The sequence below is a fragment of the Eptesicus fuscus genome, chromosome 2, assembly GCF_027574615.1.
Source record: "Eptesicus fuscus isolate TK198812 chromosome 2, DD_ASM_mEF_20220401, whole genome shotgun sequence".
Classification (NCBI taxonomy): Eukaryota; Metazoa; Chordata; class Mammalia; order Chiroptera; family Vespertilionidae; genus Eptesicus; species Eptesicus fuscus.
In genome coordinates this window covers 110,101,477-110,126,837 of record NC_072474.1, presented here as the reverse complement: position 1 = coordinate 110,126,837, position 25,361 = coordinate 110,101,477, and the positions used below count along the sequence as shown (strand labels likewise).

The 25,361-nt window shown below is 42.9% G+C and overlaps 1 protein-coding gene across 1 annotated transcript in view; it reads left to right on the top strand.

Annotated features, from left to right (window-relative positions):
• The window catches only part of CC2D2A (coiled-coil and C2 domain containing 2A), a 72,931-nt gene extending 48,243 nt beyond the window's left edge, over positions 1-24,688 (top strand). The window contains exons 28-36 of the mRNA XM_054708080.1: positions 2,420-2,596; positions 7,701-7,904; positions 13,187-13,276; positions 15,046-15,159; positions 17,094-17,228; positions 18,003-18,125; positions 19,328-19,386; positions 22,208-22,385; positions 24,374-24,688. Coding sequence (XP_054564055.1) covers positions 2,420-2,596; positions 7,701-7,904; positions 13,187-13,276; positions 15,046-15,159; positions 17,094-17,228; positions 18,003-18,125; positions 19,328-19,386; positions 22,208-22,385; positions 24,374-24,562 — 1,269 coding nt within the window. The 3' untranslated portion in view covers positions 24,563-24,688. The remainder of the gene's footprint in view (positions 1-2,419; positions 2,597-7,700; positions 7,905-13,186; positions 13,277-15,045; positions 15,160-17,093; positions 17,229-18,002; positions 18,126-19,327; positions 19,387-22,207; positions 22,386-24,373) is intronic.
• The last annotated feature ends 673 nt before the right edge of the window (positions 24,689-25,361 follow it).

The following is a 25,361-nucleotide window of genomic DNA, read 5'->3' as shown; positions in this document are numbered from 1 at the left end:
AAAGGCATTGATTTTCTGTCATATTCACCCCACTTATTAAATACCCATCTTCCTTAGAGTTGTTAATATATGACTGTTCCAATCTGAGATTTTTTAAAACATTCAAGGAGAAGTGAAGGAGAAGGTGGAACAAGGTGGAAACTTGTAAAAGCGACCAAGTGGAATGGACAGATGCCGGGAAGTAACTTGAAGAAATCAGTCAGGACACTGGATGGCCCATTGAGTCAAGTGCATTCATGAATGTTTCTAGAGTCCTCACCATTTCAAACAAGAAGAATGGTTAGTAGCGATTTGCTCAACTAAGACATCCTTCTTCAGAGTTTAGCAATTTTTCGAGAGGGGTCCGTAAGGTTAACAACTCTTCCATGACCTATTGCCTCCAATCTAGGACAGTTAAAGATTCTGAAGTGGCTGTAACGTCCCAGCACCGAGTCCACGGTAACAAGAGGCTTTGAGCCATGAGACTGTGGCTAATCTCACACAGCTAAGGAAGGAGGCGTTAATTCCCCAGGCGACGAGGTTGCAGAGCAATGCTGCCTGGGCCACAGAGTCCAGCACGGCCAAGACCAAGCCTCAACCCTGAGAGGCCCGGGTTGGTTGCAGTCTCATAGGTCATTTGGAAGTGCAGTCCTCTCCAGAAAAAAGGGACAGTCTGCAGGTGACGCTGCCAAAAGAATTCACATTTCCTTCTTCGAATATATTTTAAATGACAAAAAAAAAATTAAAGCACGTCATTTTGCAACCGAAATTGCCCATGTGATTGGCCACTGTTGAATTTCACATTCAGAAGAGTACTCAGAAGAGAGTATGCTAGCCCCTTCCTGATGGATGAATCTCCTTGACTATACCCTGGTAATGTCCCTTCCTCCCTGGAAGGCATGTCCACTTCTAATTTAAGACCTTTCCCTATTTCTCCTGAGACACAAATGCCACTGAAGAGTGAAACAAAAATTTGAGCTCATACCTTCACATTCCATCCCTGAACTGGTTTGTAGCACTAAAATCCTACCTAATAATAGACAAATATGCAAATTGACCGCACCTTCACTACGCCCAAGCCACTCCCAGCAACCAATCAGGACGAGTATGCAAATTATCCCAACCAAGATGGCGGCTAATTTGCATATCAAGACAGCGTGGAAAGAAGCCAAGAGCTGCAGAAGGGAGCAAAGCTGCAGAGAAGCAAGCAAGCTGGGAGGGGCGGGGGGGGAGAGGAGAAGGGAGGAGCGGAGGCGGGGCAGGGGGAGAAGGAAGGAGAGCAGGCGGGCTGGTGGAGAAGGCAGAGCGGGGAGAAGGGAGGAGAGCAGGCGGGGCGGGGTAGACTGCAGCAGGAAACCCTATTGCAGGATTTTTCCTGCAACGGGAACGCTAGTAGTCTAATAAACATACTGTCGCTTTGACTCTGCAAGTGGTAAAAGTCCTGCCCTTCTGAATCTCTGCACGGTTAGATCATGTCATAAAAGTGGCTTATAATCCATTCAGCCCACATTTACTGGGTATCTGCTGTGTACACAAAACACTGCTGTATATCGGAGAAGGGTGATACACAGGAAGTAGATTACGGATTCTGTTCACGAAGAGCCGTCATCTGGAGGAACATCGTAAACATGCACACAGCTATAAAGTCTGACAGAATGTGCCTAGGTAACAAATGAAGAAAACAAACTATCTGTGAGGCTGGTGGTGATGACAAAATAATTCATGAAGGCGATAACATGAAATCGTTACAGTTTTGCAAGGTGGAGATGGGAGCCTAGGGCATCCGGAAAAGGGGGGTGGCTGCTAGCCAGCACCTACTGAGCAGTTCACCACCCGCCAGGCATTCTTGTCGATGTTGTACATCTATTAAAGCATCCGGCACACGCAACTGCCCTGCTGACTAGGTACTGTTACCCTTGCCCTTTTACAAATGCATATGTTGAGACGTGGAGTGTAATTCAGGATGTGAACCCAGGACTTCTCGTGTTCGTATCAACATGTGTAACTAGTCCACACTCAGCTGAACCAAGAAAAGGTGAAGAAAAAGGGAGCCCTTTCTGTGAACCCTTAGGGAGACCGGCTGCTAGAGCGTCGGCCTGGGGACCGAAGGGTCCGGGGTTTGATTCTGGTCAAGGGCACATACCTCGGTTGCAGGCCCTCCCCGACCTGGGCCCTGGAGGTGCAACAAATCGATGTGTTTCTCTCATATCGATGTTTCTCTCTGTCTTTCCCTCTCTCTTCCACTCTCCTGAAAAATCAATGGAAAAATATCCTCAGGTGAGGATTAGAAAAAGAGAGAGAGACTGGCTGGAAAGATGGGAGACCCTGAATGCCAGTCTGGGCGGTCCTTAGTGAATTCATCAGACAATGAATCGACACTTGCTTTGAGCGTCTGTTGGGAAATGACCGGGATGTTTACCAAGTCGTGTTTTCTGCACAGATCGACGGGACGTTTAAAATAGACATCCCCCCTGTTCTCCTGGGCTACAGCAAGGAGCGGAGCGTGCTCGCCGAGAGGGGCTTTGACTCTGTCCGCAGCCTCAGCGAAGGCTCCTACATCACCCTCTTCATCACCATCGAGCCTCAGCTGGTTCCCGGGGAGTCGGTGCGAGAAAAGGTAAGTCTGGCTACACGTCAGTCATGTCTGACATGGGCAACACATGAGAAATGCCCGCTAGGCCATGCTGGGGTGAACTGAGACCGCGGGGCACAAGCTGAGGTTTCTTTTCTCCAAATCCACTCAGTGCTCCGTCTGCTTGGACAGAATGAAGGGGAGAGAGCAGCCATGCGGGTCTGCATTTCCACCCAGCCAACCATTAGGTCAATCAGCAATGTCAGCTTTTAGGCAAAGCAAGACGAATATAAACATGCTCCCCTTTCAGAATTTTCTCAGTGGGAGGGAGACGAAATAGGACTCTTCAGCTGGACATGTTTTGGCAAGCACGCTGACATACATCTGCATGACCTCACATCCCTGGCTGTGCTGTGCACTGAATCGATGCATAGGATTCTAAGGCTAGGTGACCTTCAGGGGTGACCTCCATTCATTCCAGTGCCTCCGGATAGAAATAAATATGTGCACAGGCACTCTCATTTTGCACAGCTCTAGAAAAAAAAGAGCTTCCAGAACTTTCATTTGTTAGCAGCTGTTTCCCACCCTTCCTAGCGGGGGGTGGGGTGGGGGAGGCAGGAGGGGAGTACTGTGTTCATGTAGCATGCCCGTGCGGCCTTGAGGCGTGCCACCCTCATTGGATTGGGGAGAAAATATTGACCATGACCTCTTATCATTGTGAACTAACAGTAATAACCACCACCACAACCTGAGTTCTTCCTCTGTCCAGAGCACTAAGTCAGGCATTCTCCCCTTTAATAGTCCCGCTGTCATGTGAGGTGGGTCTCCAATGGGAGATGAGGAAATAAAGCTCCTCTTATCCTGGTTCACCCAGGGAGTAAGGGCACAGCTGACAACAATACGTCTGTCCAACTTGAAACCTGATCTACTCACCATTTGCAGAGAATCTTCTATGTAGCAGGTGCTTTTTAGGCACCACGGATACAACTAACAGCCTAGAAAAGCAGATAAAAATTCCTTGGCGCTTCCAAGCCCAAGCTGTCAGCTACTAAGCTGTACGGCATCAATCACTATGCCGACTCTGTATCCACTGTCATTGGACTCAGAGGGAGGTTTTCTTAAACGGGCGCATTCCTCTTTCCTTTTCAGTACCACAATTTGGTTCACAGAGGAATATACTCTTGTTATTCCCCATTTGTAAGGCATTTGCAGAAGACATAAAGGATGATTGGAAAAACAAATCTACCGAAATTCAAATTCCTCTTATATGCTGGCCTTTATCACCAAAGTTGTAACAAGGATGCTGTATAGAAAGCATGTTAGAATATGCATGCATTTCAAGAGAGTTTAGAAAAGGAAGCATATTCAGAATGTGTCACCTGGAGAAAATGCCAGCAGGCATGTTTACACAGGATGCTCCCAGTCAGGATGGTTTCACAGTATCTGTGTATTCTATCAGGAGAGAACATAGTCAGCTAGTCTCCCCGCGCAACCCTACCCCCCGCCCCCGTAGGTGAGCTCCAAACCCTGTGGCCGATGTCCACCTGTGACTGTGGCTAGAAGGAGGACATCAGAGACCCCCTGGCACGTGGCGCATTCAAGGGCACTGGCCTCCTATCATAGAATGTTCCAGGCCTCCGGGGCTCTGAGACCGAGTTCCCATGTCCTACAGCCTTCCTTCCTCAAAGCAGATAACCGGGCTGCTTTTGGTAGCAGTTCGCTGCCCCGCTGTGGCTGCAGGCAGCATTTCTCTGAGACCTCTAAAATGAGGCCACGAGAAACCCCTGGGAGCCCAGGTTCTCTGATGCTTTTGGATAAGGAAGGTACCTGGGCTGACAGCACCCTCATGGTCCTAAACGCACAGAGGCAGACAACGTCCCTCAGGACCTCCCTGTACTTTATTCAGGAAAGAGCAGCTCTCCCTAAAATACTAGGGACCCACACCTGGAAACTTTTTCCCACTGACTGCAACGTCCAGGATTCGGGGATTAGTCTTCCCTCCACCATCATTCCATACGGAGCCATTCCATGGGATTTTTTTTAAGTTATTTACTCACACGGAATTTTCTAAAAAATCAGTAGCAAATCCTGAAACTCTCATTCCAACATTGTCTTGGTAAAAAAACAGGTTTTTGAAAATAGATTGTTTCTGTTAATGAAGTCTTTCTCTTGTTTCTTTCCTTCTTTCTTTCTTGCCTCTGAGAGATGAGTGAGATGCTTAAAAAGGTACCACGTCTTTTGTGTTTACCCTTCATCAGTCAACAGTTCCGAGGCTTTCACTTTCATTCTCTGCTTTGGTCCCTGCCCACTTTCTGGCGTCTCCTGGATCCTGACGTGTGTGTGTGTGTGTGTGTGTGTGTGTGTGTGTGTGTGTCCCCTTAGCAATGACCTTCAGATGCCTGCAGCTCCACGGTGAATGTCCAGCTTTGTCTTTTGGCCCATTTCATTTTGTCAGGGTTCTTATTTAGCTTTGAATCTAGGAAGTCATGGGCCTGAATGTCACCTGCATGCTGGGCGCTTCCTCCCTCCAGTGTTTCCATGGCTACAAACCCCAAAGCTGCTTCTTACCGAGACAGTGTGTCCGTGACAGTTATTTCTGACCAGTGGAGCTGTCAAACTGTAGGTATTCAAAGGGGGGAAAACCCATTCAGCTTCCTGTAAGTATTTATATGAACCTCGAGGCTAAAGAATTGAGCCACTTCAGGATCTCCCAAGTTTCATGTTGAATCAAATGGTGAAGTTGGCAGCTCTACCTTAATTAGTTTCGTGACAAATGATCCGAATTCTTCCAGCATGGAGCTTTTGCTTGGCACTTCTTAGATTACCAACATAGCATCCGACTCACTCCTTAAATTACCATTTCACGCCATGAAATGGCATCCCAGTGGCCTAAATAAGTATTAATGACCATTGATACTTATTAAGTGTTTACCTTGTACATGCTCGGTGCAGAAACGAACAAAGAATGATTCAAACATGGGCCCCACCGTCAGGAAGCACTCGTTACAGAACCAAAATAGAACACGGAACATCCAGGTCCAAGTGGCAGAAAATGTTTGAAAGACTTTTTTCAACTTGGAAGCCCATAGTCTTGATTCAAGATTGTTATTGTCCTTTCTGGACAGTGCCTGTGCCTGCTTCTTCAGCGCTCCCAGAGTGCACTGTTTATCCCCACACAAGTTCTGATCAAGTATCCTAAGCACCTGCTTGCTCATCAATGTTCTCCCCTGGACTAGAAGCTCCTTGAGGGGACTATTTCAAACTCATTCACCCAAAGTGCCTGGAATCTTGCAGACTCTCAGCAACATGTTTCAAATAACCAGATGGATCAATGAATAAATGAATGAGTCTGAAGGAAACAGGGATGAAATTTTACTAGGTGCTTTTTTTAAAAAAATTTTTTTTAAATTATTTCAGAGAGGAAGGAAGGGAGAGAAACATCAATGATGAGAGAGAATCAGTGATTGGTTGCTTCCTGCATGTCCTCCACTGGGGATCAAGCCCACAACCCGGGCATGTGCCCTGACCAGGAATTGAACTGTGACCTCCTGGTTCATAGGTTGACGCTCAACCACTGAGCAATACCGGCCAGGCAAACTGGGTGTTTTTATCCACACCACCCTTGTTTCATAATTCTCCATCTTTCTAAAATTGTAATTCTTTCTGGCCTGGCAGTTCTACCGTAGGAGCCCATGACACAACTATATCAAAGCCTTAGGAGCTCACCTTTTCCATTTATCTATGTATTCACCACAGGACCTATTAAATAGCTGCCATGCCTTGGCACTGTGCTGAGTTGTAGGTGGTGATGATGATGACGATGATGCTGCTGTCAAGATTCCGTTAACAAGGGAATATCCCATGGGAATATATAGGAGGCCTTTGGAGATACCTCTGTCCTATGGAAACCCACAACTGCTATCCCAATATCTCAGGGTACAGAGACCAAATTAGAAACAGAAGCCATGGCCTAGCTCCAATATAAAAGAGTCAAGAATAACCAGAATACTCGATTCTAGTTGAAGTCCTAAACGGTAATGTGAGAGTTTCCATTCACTCATTCATTCACTGAGCAATATTTGTTAAGTATTTACTATGTTGGGTAGCATTCAGTACTGGAGATAAAAACCAAGATCAAAACAAAATCCCTGACTTCAGAAAACTTATACTATAGAGGAGACAGAGTAAATAAACATATCATGTAACAGTGATTTTAAATGCTAAGAAAAGTAATATAAAGAGAGATGAGGGGGATAGCAGTGAATGAGGGGAAAAGCTGGATGCATTTTCATCCCCAAAAAAAGAAAACCATAAAAACAAAATGAAAAGCTTCAAGCACTGCCTAGAATCTAAATTGAACTTAAAAATTAATTTCCCCAATAAAACTGTATTTGTGTTTGACTCGAAATTCTTTGAAGTGTAAGCAACAATGCATATATTTTTAGACTAAGCAACAAACTTTTTTATAAAAACATTTAAAGAGCTGCTTTTTATGCTATATTTTTGCAATGGCTTGAGGGGAAAAGGCAATTGAAATTTGTTCTGTTTCATCTGCTTTGAGTTACTTTCAAAAGTCTGGGAAATGGTAGCTCATCTTGAATCAGAGAACCACTAAAATAACTACTATAATGTGATGTTTCCAGTTCTGCTCCCTTTTCCTTGAGAACATTCCTGTTATTATATTGATTATGGATTTGAAACTTTTTAGTACATCCATATACTTCTGTAAATTTGTTGGCCATTTAATATAAGTTGCTTACGCTTTGCATTTGAGATTTTAGACTGCTGAGCCCTTTTTGCCTCTAAAACCCACATCAAAATACACATCAAACTATTGCTTGGTCTCATCAATCAGAATTAGTACCTCATCGTTTACGTTTTAGAGGTTGTTTTATTAATCCCATAGGGATGCTTTGTCTGTGAACTAACTTTCTTTCAATCCGTTAAGTATATTTTAAGTATTTAATGAATCCATCTAACTTGAAGATTATGAAGCGTCAGGGACACGGGGCATGGTGGTGTTGGAAGGGATCACTGAATCCTAATTCCTGGAGCTCACATTTAGTTTGGGCTGACTGTGAGATCTGAGCAAGTTCAACTGTGTCTCCTGTAATCACATACAAACTCCATGGAGTCTTTCTCTTTGAAGTTTGATTCTCAGGAAGATGAGAAATTGCTCCAAGCAACAGAGAAGTTTCACGCTGAGTGCGCCTTAAAGTTCCCAAATCGGCAGTGCCTTACCACAGTGATCGACATAAGTGGGAAGACGGTTTTTGTTACTCGTTATCTCAAGCCTTTAAACCCTCCTCAGGAGCTTCTTAATGCTTATCCCAACAACCCACAGGCCACCGCAGTAAGTATGTCATGACCAATCAAACCTGGGGCTAAAAGTGTGTTAAAGTTTCAATATATTATCGTCTTAACTATCATATTTCATAGTAGTTAAGAAAGTAATGATATCCCTGGCATAGGATGATAGTTGGGCACCATCCTATGCACTGAAAGGTCACAGGTTTGATTCCCAATCAGGGCACATGCCCAGGTTGTGGGCGTGATCCCAGGACTGGGTATGTGTGGAAGGCAGCCCATCAATGCTTCTCTCTCCCATCGATGTTTCTCTCCCTCTCCCTTCCTCTCTCTCTAAAAAAAATAAAAATAAAAATAAAAATTTTTAAAGAAAGTAACTAAATTCAGATCATTAGTGATTAAATAGTGATTAAAACATTTTTAGGACCATGAGGCTCGTGTTCTTTAGAAAAGTTTGAAGGTTCCAGAGAGGATAATAACCCTTGGTTGGTTCTTTCAACACGTATTAAGTGTTTACCGTATCCCTGACAGGATACCGGTGCTGGGAAATGGATGTTTGGGAGATGCTCTACACTTTCAGTGTCTTCCATAAATGTCTTCATCATGTATTCTTGGTAGCTTCATAGCATCTGAACCCAGGCCCTGGCTTCAGAACCCTGGCACTTCCCTCTGTACCAAGACAGTGTTATACCTAACGTTACAAGCATCCCTGAATTCCAATTAAGCAAAAATGCCTTCCAGTCTTTGAGTACATACAGCACGTGTGCCATCAACACCAAGCACGTCCACAGTGGCCCGTTGAAAACGCACGCGCCTTCCTCGGCTCACGGCTACTCAGCACAGCTCCCAGGGACAGAGCCCGTGTGGTCAGCAGGCTCTTCGGTGAGCCCTGTAACCCCTGACTGTCTTTAGGGAGGGGATGGTGTTGGGAATAATTTCTGCTAATAAGTTATTAATTGGTAATTTAGTAATATAGTCATTTAGGAACAGGATAATGAGATATCTATTTGCAGATATAAGTACATTAAAAAACACCTTGTATTCCACATTTCACTTACTTTTTTTATTCATCGACTTTTATTGAAAACCATAAAGGGACTTCTATTGTCTCTAGCATAGTAGAGTAGGAAGAAAACTTCTCCCAGCACAGAACATTTAAGAGTGATGAATTAAATATTGAAAACATTTTTTAAATCATAGCTGAAATAGGAAGAGACAGGAAACAGCAAGAGAGCAAGATCCCACAAGGGTGAGGGCTTGAAATAGTGTTTGCCCTGAAGGCATCGAATAATTCCCAGTGTCTAGAGCTGGGTTTTCATGGGCCACAAGGCTGCTGGGGGTGGGTGGTGGGAGGGGGTGCTGAGCAGGCCAAAGGCTGAAGGAGAGGCTCCACTACAATTAGAACCCTTGATAGGTGACGCCAGTGTGAACTAGGAGCTACCCTGCCCTGCAGGAGGAAGCCTGCCTGACTCAGCCTTGACTCTGGACAGAAGAGAAAACAAGGAATTGTCCCCTAGGAATTCCTAATCACAAAGCTGTATTTATTCACATTCAGTACTGGAATTTACACAACCAGTAAGACCCAGAAAAACTCCAACTGAAAATTTAATGGAAAGTACTCCTTATTGGTAGTACCCCTAGATCTCTGTCAGAAGCAACCCAAATCCTTCTAGAAAAACACCCTTTAAAATCAGCCTCAAAAAAATTCCACAGAAAAAGTTCCAAGCAACATGAATATATATAAAAGAGCCTCAGTGGAGAAATAAGTCACTATGAAGAAGGGAAGAGTTAACAGAAACAACAGACTATAGAATCGGGCCATAAGCACTGAAGAGATTGTAATGATCAGATTCAGAATATAAAATGGGTATGTTTCATAAGTTTCAGAAGTCTAGGAAACTGAATATATAACAAAAGAACAATAGACTGTATGGCTCAATTGGTTCGGTGACATCCTGTGCACTGAAAGGTTGCCAGTTCGATTCTCAGTCGGGACACATGCCCCTGTTGTGGGCTTGATCCCCAGTAGGGGACATGAAGGAGGCAGCCAATCGATATTACATTCTCACATTAATGATTTCTTTTTTTCCTCTCTCTCCCTCTCTCTTCCTCTTTCTCTAAAAATCAATAAAAATATTTTTGTAAAGAACAATAGATTATCAGAATTGGCAATCAGATGTTAGAAGTACACTTGTAGAAATAAAAGACTGTATAGATAACATTAGAAATGAAACAAGTTAAACAAAACATTAAATGGAATTAAATACAGAGTTAAGTAACATACAACTACATACAGAGAGAATTAGTGAATTAGAGTGCACATGCAAAGAAATTATTGGGTATATAGCACAGAGATTTTTTTAAATGGAAAATGTAAAGGTTAGGAGACATAGATGGTGGAGGGAGGAGGACCGAATTGTATATAAAAGGAAAAAAGCAATATTCAAAGAAAAAGAGCTGAGAATTTTCAAGATTTGATGAAAGACAACCATCTAATTCAGGAAGCCCAGTGAACCTTGAGTAAGATAAATAAAAAGAGATGAAAATCTAGTCATATCAGAGGGAATTACAAAGACAAGGAAGATCTTAAAAGCAGCTCAAGAGAAAACATAATCTACAAAAGAAAGTGGTTAGACCAGTGGTCGGCAAACTCATTAGTCAACAGAGCCAAATATCAACAGTACAACGATTGAAATTTATTTTGAGAGCCAAATTTTTTTAATTTAAACTATATAGGTAGGTACATTGTTATTAACTTAATTAGGGTACTCCTCCAATCGCACTGTACGTGCGCGCCCGCACGTGGTATTTTGTGGAAGAGCCACACTCAAGGGGCCAAAGAGCCGCATGTGGCTCGCGAGCCACAGTTTACCAACCACTGGGTTAGACCAATAGACTTCTGAGATGCACAAATGAAAACCAGAACAGGAATAATATCTTAAAAAAACTGAAAAATTAGCCATCAAACTAATAATTTATAGCCAGTGAAACTATCTTTCACACAAACATTGGGAGAATTTACAGCCAAAAAACCCTTTAGGTAATTCCTTAAAATATATATTTCAAAGAGAACAAAGGTTCTCAAAATCCTAGATGAACCACATAATGCTAGATAAGAAAAAAAAAGAAAGGAAATTAAAAAAAAACACATTGTTTTCATAGAAATCATAATAGCAATGTGGAAAATACTGGGTGGAAAATCAGGATAGAACAAAAATCCTGAAAATAATGCATATATGTCAGGACAGGATTGGTAAAAATATTTTCTTTTTTCAATTTATCCCCCCTTCACCCTCTTCTACCTCTCTTTCCCTCTAGCCATCACCTTACTGTTTGTTGTCTATTGTTTGTTTTTTGTTTTCTTAATGCTTCGAGTTTTTTCTAGCAGCCCCCCCAACACCCCTCCCCTCTGACAGCTATCAGTCTGTTTCATGTATTCATGCCTCTGGTTCTATTTTGTTCGTCAGTGTATTTTGTTCATTAGATTCAACATATAAGTGAGATCATATGGTACTTGTCTTTCTCTGACTGGTTTATTTCACTTAACTTAATACTCTCTGGGACCATCCAAGCTGTCACAAAAGTAACACCCTTATATTTTCCGAGATGAGGACAAATATATTTATTGATTTTTGAATTTAAGTGAAATTTTCATGTTGAAATTTCTATATTAAGCACTTAAAAGAATAAGAAAAGTGAATACTATAACTTCCAAAATAGCAGCAGAAAAAAAAAAATAATGAAATAGCGTGAAGAGAGTGGGGAGAGGAAATATATAAGAAATTAAAAGCACAGAATAAGGTAGTAAACATAATCTAAATATTTACCAATAATCACAATCAAAGCTAAGGGATTAACCTTCCAGTTACAAGACAAAGACTGTTAAAATAGATTTTGAGTTTTTAGTGGAACTTGACCAGCTGATTCTAATATTTCTACAGAGTGCAATGTGTCAAAATAGCCAAGACAGCCCTGCAGAGTAAGAACTCAGTGGGAAGATTTGCATCTTCATTTAAATGAATGTAATGGCAAAATAAACTTATGTTCTTAAGAGGAAAGACAAGAAAGATTTGTCATCCCATACATCCAGACTGCTGATGAGAACAGAGTGATTAAGGGAAAATGGTATTAACACATTTAGAACAAAGAGAAAAATAAAAGAGAATAAAAACTCCAGACTAGATCCACTCAAATATGACCCACTCAAACCTGGTATGTGACCAAACTGGCATTGGAGAGGAATAAAGAAAAAATGGACTGTTATATCAATGGTACCAGGATCACTGACTTTTCATATGAAAAAATAAAAACAGATTCCTGCTTCACATCATTCAGTTGCAGATAGATTGAGGACTCAAATATGATCTGAGATAGAAAGTTTTTCTTCAACAAGACAGAAAAGTACAAACTATAAAAAGAATGATAAATTTGACCACATTAAAACTGAGAACTTGAGTTTATGAAAAGGCACCGTAAAAAATTGAAAGGACAAGTCACAAATCAGGAGGGGATATTTGCTACATGTATAACAGACAAAGGAATAGTAGCTAGAATGTGTTAAAAACAAACAAACCTACAAATCAATTAAAAATATGCAGAAGGGGCCCTAGCTGGTTTGGCTCAGTGGATAGAGTGTCAGCCTATGGACTAAAGGGTCCCGGGTTCGATTCCAGTCAAGGACACGTACCGGTTGCAGCTTGATCCCCAGCCCTGAGCAGGGTGCATGTGGGAGGCAACCAATTGATGTCTCTCTCACATCAATGTTTCTCTCTGTCTCTCTCCTTCCTTTCCACTCTCTCTAAAAATCAATGGGCAAATATCCCGGGTGAGGATTAACAAAACAACAACAGAAATATGCAGAAGTGAAAACATGAGAGGCCATATGAAAAGATGCTCAAGCTTCTTAGAAATTACATAAATCTGAGTTACAACAAAGGTGCCCTGACCTTGGTTGCTAAATGCTATTGCCCTCTAAAAGGAGAAGTGGCTGCTTTCAGGACTGAGCTAGAAAAAATACAAGATGATCCCGGAAAGCCTCTTTTTAGCAGAGAGTAAGGAAGTGGGGGTGGGAGAGGGCAGGAGGGAGGGCGAGTGGGGGATGACAAAGACATTTCAAAGAGACAGAGGAGCCAGTTTCTTCATCTGTAACAAATGGGTAATAACAGCGACCTTCTTCATAGGATGCTTGGAAAGGGGGAGCTGAGCATTCCTTGCATTGTGTACACACGAACATTTGTGATGTATGAAACTTCTGCAGGCAGTGAGGCACAGGATCCAGCCTTCTGTTTGATAGAAATTATTTCCCTAAAGCCAGCTTTGTTTAAACAGGAACTGGTGGCTCGGTATGTGTCACTGATTCCCTTCCTGCCGGACTCGGTTTCGTTTGCGGGCCTCTGTGACCTGTGGAGCACGTCTGATGTAAGTCGTTCTTCCTCGCCGCGTGCTGGTTGGAGCCGACTCCTCGGAGTGTGGGCTAAATTTGCATGACTTTCAATTGCAGCATTCATTAGTCATTATCAAAATCTACTGTCACCTGTTTCCAAGATGGGCTGAATTCTGAAGTATTTTTTTCTTTCTGGATTCATCTGCCCCAAAATCAAAAGTTTAATTGTTTTTATTTGCACAAAGAAATTAAAAAAAAAAAACACTTCAGATGCCTTAACTCTAATTTATCATTCAAGTATTGCCTTATCAACATCCCAGTTTTAGTCATTAAAAAATAACAGCCACAGCCTCTGTTACAGTTGGAATTGTATATTCCTTTACCTGTGGGCTTCTTACGGCATGCCATGTCATTATTCGTTCAGCATGTATTTCTGGGCCACCTACCAGGTGCCAGACACTGTACTGGGCTCTGGCTACAAGCAAAGAAGCGTGGCCTCTGCTCTCAGGAGCTTACAGTCCGTGTGCCACTAACTTCCCCCGGATCTTCTGGAGGGTAAACAAACATGTACCGCTGGTATTCATTCTGTTTCTACATCCCGGGTTGTATTGTGTTTGCATAAAATTAAACTATGTTATACAACGCCCTTTGAAGGAAAGCTCTAAGCCGAAGAAATGGAAGTGCACTTAAAATTTTTTGTTCCCCAATGCATTTTGGCAACATAATGCTGACAACTTTAGAGAGAAAAATTTCCACAACCTGGAGATGCCTCTAAGAAGATATGAAGAAACTAGTCCATGTGCCCCAGAGCCAGAGTGCATTCCCACCTCCTAGGTCTTACCTCACCTCTCTCTGTCTCCACCTCCCCTCCAAGGCTTGCTCTGGGATTAAATGCAATGTGTTTAAAACTCTGGGGGCAGGTGGGGAGACATAGATGAGTTAGTGGAGCACAGAGGATTTATAGGGCAGCGAAAATGCTCTGTGTGACATCATAATGCGGATGCACGTCATTATACATTTGTCCAAACCCACAGACTGTACAACACCAAGCGTGAACCCTAACGTAAACGATAGACTCTGGGTGACTATGATGTGTTGATGCAGGATCATCAGTTGTAACATATGTACCTCTCCGCCGGGGGGATGCTGATGGGGAGACTGTGCATGTGGGGGTCAGGGGTCATATGGGGAATCTCTGTATCTTCCTTCCGACTTCGCTGTGAACCTAAAACTGCTCTAAAAAACGGACTTTAAAAAAAAAAATGTTTGGGCCCTAGCTGGTTTGGCTCAGTGGATAGAGCATCGGTCTGCAGACTGAGGGGTCCCAGGTTCAATTCCGGTCAAGGGCACATGCCCGTCTTGCGGGCTCGATCCCCAGTGGGGGACATGCAGGAGGCAGCCATTCAGTGATTCTCTCTCATCGTTGATGTTTCTATCTCTCTCTCTCTCCTTCCTCTCTGAAATCAATAAAAATATTTTTTTAAAAACGTTTGGTACACAGTGAGCTGTCACATATAAATTCAAAACAAAATGGAAAACATTGAGATTTGTCTCCCTTGCCCCATAGTGCTAATTGGTTCTAGAAATTCATGTCATTAATGTCTGAGAAAGCACCCTGTCCACGAAAAGTGGTTTTTTTTAAAAAAAGAATTAACATGATACCAAAATGTGAGAATAGATGTTTAAAAATAGGTCATATATTGCACTAATTTTAACAATGATGTTTTAAACCCCTGCACAGCCCATCCAGAATAAAGCAGTCAGTCAAGGCAACGTGATTTTTTTTTTTTTTTCTTTTGCTCAGCAATTCCTGGACCTCCTGGCAGGAGATGAAGAAGAACATGCAGTATTACTATGCAACTATTTTCTCTCCCTGGGGAAGAAGGCCTGGCTCATGATGGGCAATGCCATTCCCGAGGTAGGACCGGTGGGCTAGCTCTAACAGAGGCACAGGGTTGCTGGGCTGATTCTCATAACCGTCTTTCGAGTTGTAAGGAAAGTGGCCCAGAGATTCCCTAATAGGCAGAGAGAACCAGTGACAAGACACAAAATGGTTTTCAGCCGTACCGAGTACCAGGCCCTGCACAAGACTTCAGATTTTTTGGCAAATCTGTATCCGTGCCCAAGCAAAGCCCCGCCAAGCTCTGCCCTTTGAGTATGAGCCTCTCCTGCCCTTGTTACTAAGAATTCTGACTCCCTCGGTGACCTGGTGTTATCCATGCTGAGGAGGGAAGGGGATCAGAGTGTGGCCAGGCTAGAGACCTCTCCTTCCACTCTTGCTGCTTCTACAGGCACCTGCTACTAACCACAGGCAAAGGGAGCAAGGCAGGGACCACAGGAGCAAAGAACGTGAGCAGCTATATTTTGATATTGCCATTGTTTTTATTAGACTGGAGACTTAGTGATTACAATTTGTTTCCCCAGCCCACTGCAAATATCCCCACACTCAGAGCACATTGGGGTAATTCCGGGTACAAGTTTAGAAAATTCACAGGGACTGAAGCAGTTTATCCAAAACATGTTTCAAAAAGAGGCTCTGAGGTCTTAGGCGTCCTCTAGGAATTCGATAGCACAGATTGCTGCCGGGCAGGTAGCATCGTGCCTGAATCCTAATCATTCCCCATCAGTATCTTCCAGATAAGATAGCCTGGTCCCAGGCTGGGAAGTCACAGGGCCTGGCTTCGAGGCTCTGCACTCCTCCTGGCTGTGTGACTGTCAGCAAGTCACTTCACAACTCTGAGCTGTATAAGGAAACTGTGAGCATGAGCTAAAAATGAATAAGTGCTCATTGTAAAAAAAAAATAAGAATTGATAATATGGATGTATTCCAGGCTCCAACCCCCAATCCCACACCTTCCTCAGGTGTAGTCACTGTTAAAAGTTTGATATTTATCTTGTCAAATTACCTTTTTGTATTATCTATACTAATAAAAGAGTAATATGCTAATTAGACCAGGAGACCTTCCAGACAAAGCCATGGTGGTGGGGCCGAGGCAGAGGCAGTTAGGGGAGATCAGGCCGGCAGGGGAGGGCAGTTGGGGGCGATCAGGCTGGCAGGGGGGGCAATTGGGGGCAATCAGGCTGGTGGGGGAGCAGTTGGGGGCAATCAGTCTGGCAGAGGGGGACAGTTGGGGGCAATCAGGCTGGCAGGGGAGGGCAGTCGGGGGTGATCAGACCAGCAGGCAAAGGCGGTTAGGGGCAATCAGGCCAGCAGGCAGAGTGGTTAGGGGTGATCAGGCATGCAGGCAGAGTGTTTAGGGGCGATCAAGCAGGCAGGCAAGCGGTTAGGAGCCAGTGGTCCCAGATTGCGAGAGGGATGTCCGACTGCGGGATCGGGCCTAAACCAGCAGTTGGACATCCCCCAAGGGGTCCTGGATTGGAGAGAGTGCAGGTCGGGCTGAGTGACCACCCCCTCACCATGCACAAATTTTGTACACCGGGCCTATAGTATAATTATAAATGTGTATCTAATGTTACTTAATGTATGAGAAATAGAAGTAGTATTCAGAATGATCAGTCTTCTAAATACTTGAAAGGCAATCTTATTGACTAAAAGGAAAATGCCGTGAGTGCTTATTTCCATTAATAACAGTTATTCGGCCAATCTGAAGCTATATTGGTTGAGCAACACAACTAATACTCTATTTGTTCACTAAATTACTCTAGTAACAGATGCGAGAATTCTGTAAAAATAGGCATTCATCTTATTTCTTAAATCTAGTAAGACCTAGAACTTCAAACTAATTTTTACCATTAGCCATGGATTTTGAATATAATAAATTATTTGTAGGAAGTACTCTCGACCTTAATTGCATAATTAGTTGCACTCTTCTAATGGCTGTTTTCCTTCAGGGCCCAACTGCCTATGTGCTAACTCGGGAGCAAAGCCACTACTTAATATGGAACCCCTGCAGTGGACATTTTTATGGACAATTTGATACATTCTGTCCCCTAAAAAGTGTGGGCTGTTTAATAGGTCCTGAAAATGTAAGTATTAACATCTCTTCTTAAACACAGTTGGCTGACTGTTGCTTTATTTTTTTTTAACTGACCTATTTACTTAAATAATTATGTATCCAAATTTATATAAACATACACATATACCTTTTTTTAAATCCTCATCTGAGGATATGTTTATTGATTTTAGAGAGAGAGGGAGGGTGGGAGAAAGAGAGAGGGAGGAAGAGAGAGAGAAACATTGATTGGTTGCCTCCCATATTCACCCCAATAGGGGATCGAACGCATAACCTTTCAGTGTACAGGATATTGCTACAACTAACTGAACCACCCAGCCAGGGCTACATATATACCATTTAAAGAAATGTAGCATCAAGCACAGTTACACAACTCTCTTAAATAAAAGTTTTGGTTGAATTAGTCACCTGACCTGCAAAGAAGCAGAATGCTAAAGAAATAATATAGGATTCGATTCAGAGGAGCCAAGTTTGTATCCCCACTCTGTCCTGTTTATTCTTCCAAAACAAGAGTTCACAACTCCTGACTCATAGTGCTTTGATTTATCTTCTGAGAAAATTGAGTCTCTTTCTTTTTTTAAGAGAGATTTCCAAGTACTACCAGGTAATTCTGGCTGCGCCCAGTTTGAGGGCCATTTAATTTTGGAGGGTACTGTATAAAGCAGGTATCTGCCTCTCTGTACATACATGCACACACACACACAATGTGTGTGTGTGTGTGTGTGTGTGTGTGTGTATTAATGGTGATCTTGTCTTTTTTAGATTAATGTGGTCTTGTCTTTTTTAGATTTGGTTTAATATTCAACGATATGATTCCCCACTAAGGATAAATTTTGATGTCACCAAGCCCAAGCTATGGAAATCTTTCTTTTCAAGAAGCCTTCCATACCCTGGCCTTTCCAGTGTTCAGGTATAATTCTTTTAATAACAATTACGTGTAGACAAAGAAAGTGAAGAATTTGAAATCACTGTACTGGGTAGCCATATACTTTTTGACCCTTAATTTGAACCCTAGATATTTTTTTCTAAAATAATATTTGTTTTATAAACTTAGTTGAGCCCATCTCACAATAAGACATATACCATCATGTCATGAACCAGTATACACATATGTAAAAGAAAACATTTTGACGTAAGGAGTCCCGTGACATAAGAGAGTATCACAAAAGTTATTCTGTGTAATTTTTAATATTCTGGTGTCAATGCACTAAATTAATTTCATAGCATGATCCACTCATATAATTAATATAAACGGGTCCTGGTAATAGATTGCAAGTAGTAAGCATGAGAATTGTTTACTACCACTTTGGTTTGAGAGCTAGATATGTATGTGTATCCTGGGTGTATAATATCAAATGTATTTTTTACTGTGATCAAACCTTTTAAAAAAAGACTTAATAAACCCTGCCCTAGAGAAATTCTCCCATGTGTACAAAGTGACATATACAAGACTTTTCATAGAAGCAATGTTTGCAATAGCCTAAGAATTGGAACAGCATAAGGATAAATTATGGTACACAGTGGAGTAGTTTATAGTTACACAAATGAATCAATATTAATTTTAGCAAGCATTCTAAAAATGTGTGTTTGCTATTATTTCTAAATATAATGTTAAGTGAGAAAAAGCAAGTTGCATACTCACAGTATAAAATTATCACTTAGTTTAAAAAACATGCAAAACAATACAATAGATCATTTAGGGATCCATATGTCTGTAGTAAAATCATGCACACATTTTATTAACTTGCCTATCTCTACTATAATGTAAATATCATGGGGGCAGAAATGTTTATTCACAGCTATATGCCCATCACCTGCAAAAGTGCCTGACACACAGTAGGTACTTTAAGTATGTGGAATGAAAGTGCTAGAAAACAAATTTCAGGTCATGGTTACTTCTGTGACGAGAGAAAGGAAACTGAGGACGAACTATTATTTATTGGTGATGCTTTACTTAAGATGGGCCACGCATACATTGGCATCGGTTATTCTCTGATTGATTGTCTAAGATTTCATAAATTTTTTTAAACAAAAAAGGAGTTAGAAAAGGATGGGGAGTATTCAAATTAGGTGTACAAGATTTCTAGAATTTCTGAACTTCATCTTTTACAGCCGGAAGAGCTTGTTTACCAGCGCACAGACAAGGCGGCCGCAGCCGAGCTACAGGACAGGTCACGTGGTACCGTACATGCACATGCACTCTGTCCCTGGGCATGTAATCCCAAGCTAGACGATTCTCAGCCTAGAGCCATGTGAAATAATTTGGGCAATTACATTGTAATCCCTGTTTATAGACCCCAAATACAGACGTGATCTCTAAATCCCCTGGCTCAAAAGGAGGCTTTAGCCTCAGCATGGTGTGGGACAAACAGAAGTGAACTCCGGGACGCCAGGCAGTCCTCCAAAATTCAGCCTCAGATTAGAGTTCAACATCATGTCGTTATGGGTCTTGTTCAGACAGATCACAATCCCCAGCTTATATGCCTCTTTTGTCCAATTAGTGGCTTACTAAACTGCAACCAGTTTATAAACCTAAAACGTGGCCTGTAAGAACCTATTTGAGTCCCTATAACCCTTATAATCCTACAAAATAGAACATACTCTCCCAGTTTCACAAATGTGGAAACTGAGGCTCAGAGAGGTCCACATGCTGTTAAGTGTTCGGGGGGCTAGAGCTCCGCCAGCTGTTTCTGACTTCAAAGCCTGTGTGCCCTTTCTGTGGATCGAGCTCTGAGCGGCAGCATGTCAAATCACACAAGACTAAACGTAGCCCGGTTTCAGGTGTTACTACTAGGAAACACCAATTCACTCTCAAGTTCAAATTTAGATCAAGTCTTGTAAGGGATCCCCACATAGAACAGCTAACTGCCAAGAAGTTCCTTATCTCTTCTAATAGCTCCAGGGTACTGTGGATTAGCCTCCCATCATCTGTTCCTGCAGGACTGATGAGAAGTGCAAGGCAGTTCTTGCTCAGACCATCTTGAAACCCTCCACAGAGGTAGTGTTCTGTGCCAAAAGAGAAAGGGATCCCAGAGCTCTGAGTAGTAGGAAGCCGGTGGGGTGCTCACACCTGTGTGTCTGGTTAGGGGTGCACAAGGAGCTTTAAAACTGGAGGGGCCTCAACTCAAATCCCAGCTCACCTGCCATCATCCTCCTTTATCCTATCTCCCTGACCCCTCATAGGTAAAATTGTGACAGTATTGCCCTACCTCATAGGGTTATTGCTAGGATTACATAAAAATGTATGAAACGCACTAGCACAGTCTCTAGTGAATAAGGGATCAACAAGTGGTAGCTATTTTCTTTCATTCTGTGTTTAAGCTTCACATCCTTTGGACCCAATACCCATCACATCCTATCTAATAAAAGAGTAATATGCAAATTGACCATACCTATGCTACACCCACAAGCCACGCCCACCAGCCAATCAGGAGTATGCAAATTAACCCAACCAAGATGGCTGCAGCCATGGAGCAAGCAGGAGGCTTGGGTTTCCCCAGCAATGGAGGAAGCCAAGCTTCCCGCACACCCTGGCCTGCCCTGGCCTCCACTCAAGGCTACAAAGTTTCAGTTATAGAAGATAAATAAATTCCAGATACCAGGGCCTCCGCTTGGGTCGCCAGGGAGCGTGGCCGGCCTGCAAACCACCACAGGCCACCCCTCGCCCAGGCCACCCCACGCTCCAAGGGAACCCCCACCCTGATCTGGGACACCCTTCAGGGCAAACCTGCTGGCCCCCACCCATGAACCAGGCCTCTATACTATCTAATAGAAGAGTAATATGCAAATTGACCATCACTCCAACATGCAAGCTGGCTGCCACATGTGGACACAAGATGACCACCACAAGATGGCCAGCAGGGGAGGGCAGTTGGGAGGGACCAGGCCTGCAAGGGAGGGCAGTTGGGGGCAATCAAGCCTGCAGGGGATGGCAGTTAGGGGTGACCAGGCTGGCAGAGGAGGGAAGTTGGGGGCGACCGGGTCTGAAGGGAAGGGCAGTTGGGGGGACCCACGCCTGCAGGGGAAAGCAGTTGATGGGCACTAGGCCTGCAGGAGAGGGCAGTTAGGGGTGACCAGGCTTACAGGGGAGGGCAGTTAAGTGTGACCAGGCCTACAGGAGAGAGCAGTTAGGGGCAATCAGGCTGGCAGGGGAGTGGTTAGGGAGTGATCAGGCTGGCAGGCAGAAGCGGTTAGGGGCAATCAGGAAGGCAGGCAGGTGAGCAGTTGGGAGCCAGCAGTCCTGGATTGCGAGAGGGATGTCTGACTGCCCGTTTAGGCCCGATCCTACCAGATCCTACCGGGATCGGGCCTAAACGGGCAGTCGGCCATCCCTCGAGGGGTCCCAGATTAAAGAGGGTGCAGGCTGGGCTGAGGGGCACACACCCCCCATGCACGAATTTCATGCACCTGGCCTCTAGTTAACTATAAAAATGGTATCAAAACTTAAGTTGCACTGATGATGGATATTTTAAAGGCAGTTCTAAGGCAATTTAGAAAAACAAACCTCATAACTAGAAGGCACTGGGAAGCAATCAATATGGGGTATTTACAGCCCACTTGAAGTGCTCAGCATACACCCCACCCCTTATGCCTGGGTCTCATTTGTCTGTACATATGTTACCCATGAACAAAGTGATAGAACACTGCATGAAAAATCTTTTGCTGACTGTACTGAATTTAGCTGTCCCCCTTATTCAGTGCTCCCTCTGTTGTGTTCCGGTTCAAGCATCTGTTATGGCCCTTAGAATATCGTCCCAAAGTCTACTTCCCATCCCAACCCTATATGACCCATAAGGGCAAGGATCACTGGTGTTAATTTCTGAATCCTCAGGGATTAGCCCCTATTAGGTGCCAACTACTCCTAGCGAACAACTCCACCTACAAAAATGTGGTTATGTAATCACCTGAATCACCACTGCATGCAAACGGGATTTTTGTCTAAAAGGGAAAAGTCAAATCAGCAAAAAAATGGAGTTTATGTCTTATAAACAGGATTGAAAAAATACTAAAAGAAAAAGTCATGGACTGGAGGCCACGGCACCTGACGCGGTGGAACAGGTACTGCACCTCCACGCTGCGCCACTTCCTGCCTCTGTTAGAAAGCAGCCGAGGGGAGGAAGTAGAAGAGGACCACAGAGCGGAGCTGCTGAGACAGCTGGGGGACTACAGGGTAAGGACATGGCTCTCAACTGAGCCTGTGGATTCCCCTGTTTCAAATGGGAAATTGCTTCTTAATGGGTTTTTGTCATAAAAATTCCTATAATGGCCCATCAGATGAGTGGACAAACAGCTATGGGACTTTTTTTTTTTTTTTTTGTAATTTCAGGGAGGAAGGGAGAGGGAGAGAGAGAGATACAAACATTAATGATGAGAATCATTGATGGCTGCCTCCAGCATGCCCCCTACTGGGACCACGACTACAACTAGGGCATGTGCCCTGGCCTGGAATCGAACAGTGACCTCCTGGTTCATAGGTCAACCCTCAACCACTGAGCTACACCTGCAGGACAGGCTGTGGGACATTTATACAATGGAATAACACTTGGCCACATAAAAAAAAAGGGGGGGGGGTAAATCTTACCTTTTGTAACAGCATGGATGGACCTACAAGGTGTTATGCTAAGTGAAATAAGCCAGGCAGATAAAAATAATATCATAAGATTTCACTTATATGTAGAATCTAATGAACAAAATAAACTAACAAGCAAAATAGAAACAGACTCATAGAGACAGAGAAAAGACTGACAGCTGTCAGAGGGGAGGGGAGTTGGGAGATGGGTGGAAAAGGTGAAGGGATTAAGCAGTACAAACTGGTATTTGCCCAATAGTCACAGAGATATGGATTGCAGTGTGGGAATATAGGCAATAATATAGAAATAAATGGGCATGGGGCCAGGTGGGTACTTGGGGCAGTGGGGGGACCCTGTGGGAGGGAGTGTGGTTTTCTGACCACTTTACTGTGCATCTGGAGCTGGTACAGAATGGTATTAAATGTAGACTAGAATTGAAAAGTAAAAAGAAAAATATCCTCCATTGCTCTACGAAGTATATGAAGTAGCACAGACTAAAAAATGTCATTAACAGTTCAAATCTCAGTAACCTATCATTAAGTAGCAGAATACTTTTCAAATAAAAATACCATTTTATAAGATGACCCTATAAAAAAATAACTTACAAAATACACTGCCAGTAAAATAAAATGAAATCATCTGGCTAGTTCATGTTAGACTCAACTATGCATAAAGGTGAGACCAACCACTCTCAATCAGGTTTCTTAAAAGGGTATGGTTTTAGTCTAATTGTTTTTCATTGCTACGAAAAGTCCTCATTAATAGACAACATATCTTCTCTACTGCCTGTTGGTAGTGCTGAGTGTTCACAGCTGAGCAAGAAAACCTAGCAAGCAGTCTCAAACGGAGGCGTACGCCTTGCTGGACACACAGGGTGAAGCTGGACATTTAGTTCTAGTCACTGACTTAAACATATCCTTTAACTTTTAAGGCCAGGTTTTCAGCCAGATGTTCTCAAGTAACCGAAAACTTAGTTCAAGCATCCTTGGGCATTAAAAATAAGTTATTGGCTTATTTAAGTAGAAGAGCTGAGTCCTCCCTGTGATGGCATCATCCTCAAGCTGGCTTTTCTCATGGTAGCACGTGGTTGGAAAGTTCCAGGCAGGGCTCACACCTATTGACAACATGCACACATATTGACAAAGCAGGAGAGTGCCTCTGAGGGCCAGTATTCCTAGCAAGTTTCCTGAAACTCACGTTGAGACTCACTGATCCACCCCTCAGAGAACCACTGTGGCCTGGGGGATGGAATGCAATGATTAGCTTAATCTGGGCCGCTGGAATTGCATGGGTTACTGGGCAAACCAGGGGCTATCAGGAAGAGGGAAGGGAACAGCAGAGGGTGACCGACAGGTGTCTTATATACCAAGTCAACGTGCTAGCAACAACAAAGAAGACATTTAGCCCCACTCCATTTTCTGTATTGCTAATATACAGCTAATCAGAAAGACAGAACTAAATAAACGACTTTGCGATCCAGAGGAAGACTTCTTATTAAGAATAATAAGAATGGCATATTAGGAGTAAAAAATAAAGTAAAATCTTTAAACTTCACTAATGTCTTCAAACCTTGTTTTTTTCCCTTTAGTTCTCTGGATTTCCCCTTCACATGCCCTATTCTGAACTGAAGCCTTTAATTGAAGCTGTGTATAGCACTGGAGTGCATAATATTGATGTTCCTAATGTTGAATTTGCTTTAGCTGTATATATCCACCCATATCCCAAAAACGTTTTGTCTGTTTGGATCTATGTTGCCTCCCTTATACGTAACAGGTAATTTTTTCATTGTATACTTTTTATATCATGTAAAACTGTAATTAGGATATGAGAATATTTTTAAGTGATAGTGATCAATCGCATCAGAAGAAAATATAATTTGCAAATGAAATAAAAATTTCCAACTGTACCCCCAAAAAAGTGTTATTCATTAGTCGGCCTTGTCTCTGCCACTTTGACCCTAAATTCAGCGACCCTCACAGTTCCCCCTTACACTGTGAGCTTCATACCACCCTGTGTTGTGCTTGCTCACCTCCTACTTGCCCTTCTTTGCCCTTCTTTCCAGCAGACTATCACTCATACTTTTAAGACCCAGTAAACAACACAACTTTTCTGACGGAAGGAGGAACATTGCAATATATTATTTTTAATGCTGAATATGTCATAAGACCATACTCTAGAGAAATACTGAGCAACTAGACACATGCATACCCATGCACGTACATATACAAACATACATACACCCATTGGTTATAGTATTTTACGGGAGAAAGGGGAATTTTTTTTTAAATATATTTTATTGATTTTTTACAGAGAGGAAGAGAGAGGGATAGAGAGTTAGAAACATCGATGAGAGAGAAACATCATCGATCAGCTGCCTCTTGCACACCCCCTACTGGGGATGTGCCCGCAACCAAGGTACATGCCCTTGACCGGAATCGAACCTGGGACCCTTGAGTCCGCAGGCCAACGCTCTATCCACTGAGCCAAACCGGTTTCGGCAGAAAGGGGAATGTTTTTAAATATTTAACAAAAGGGTAGTTTTAAAAATTAAGACTTGCAATGGTTTTTTAAAAAGG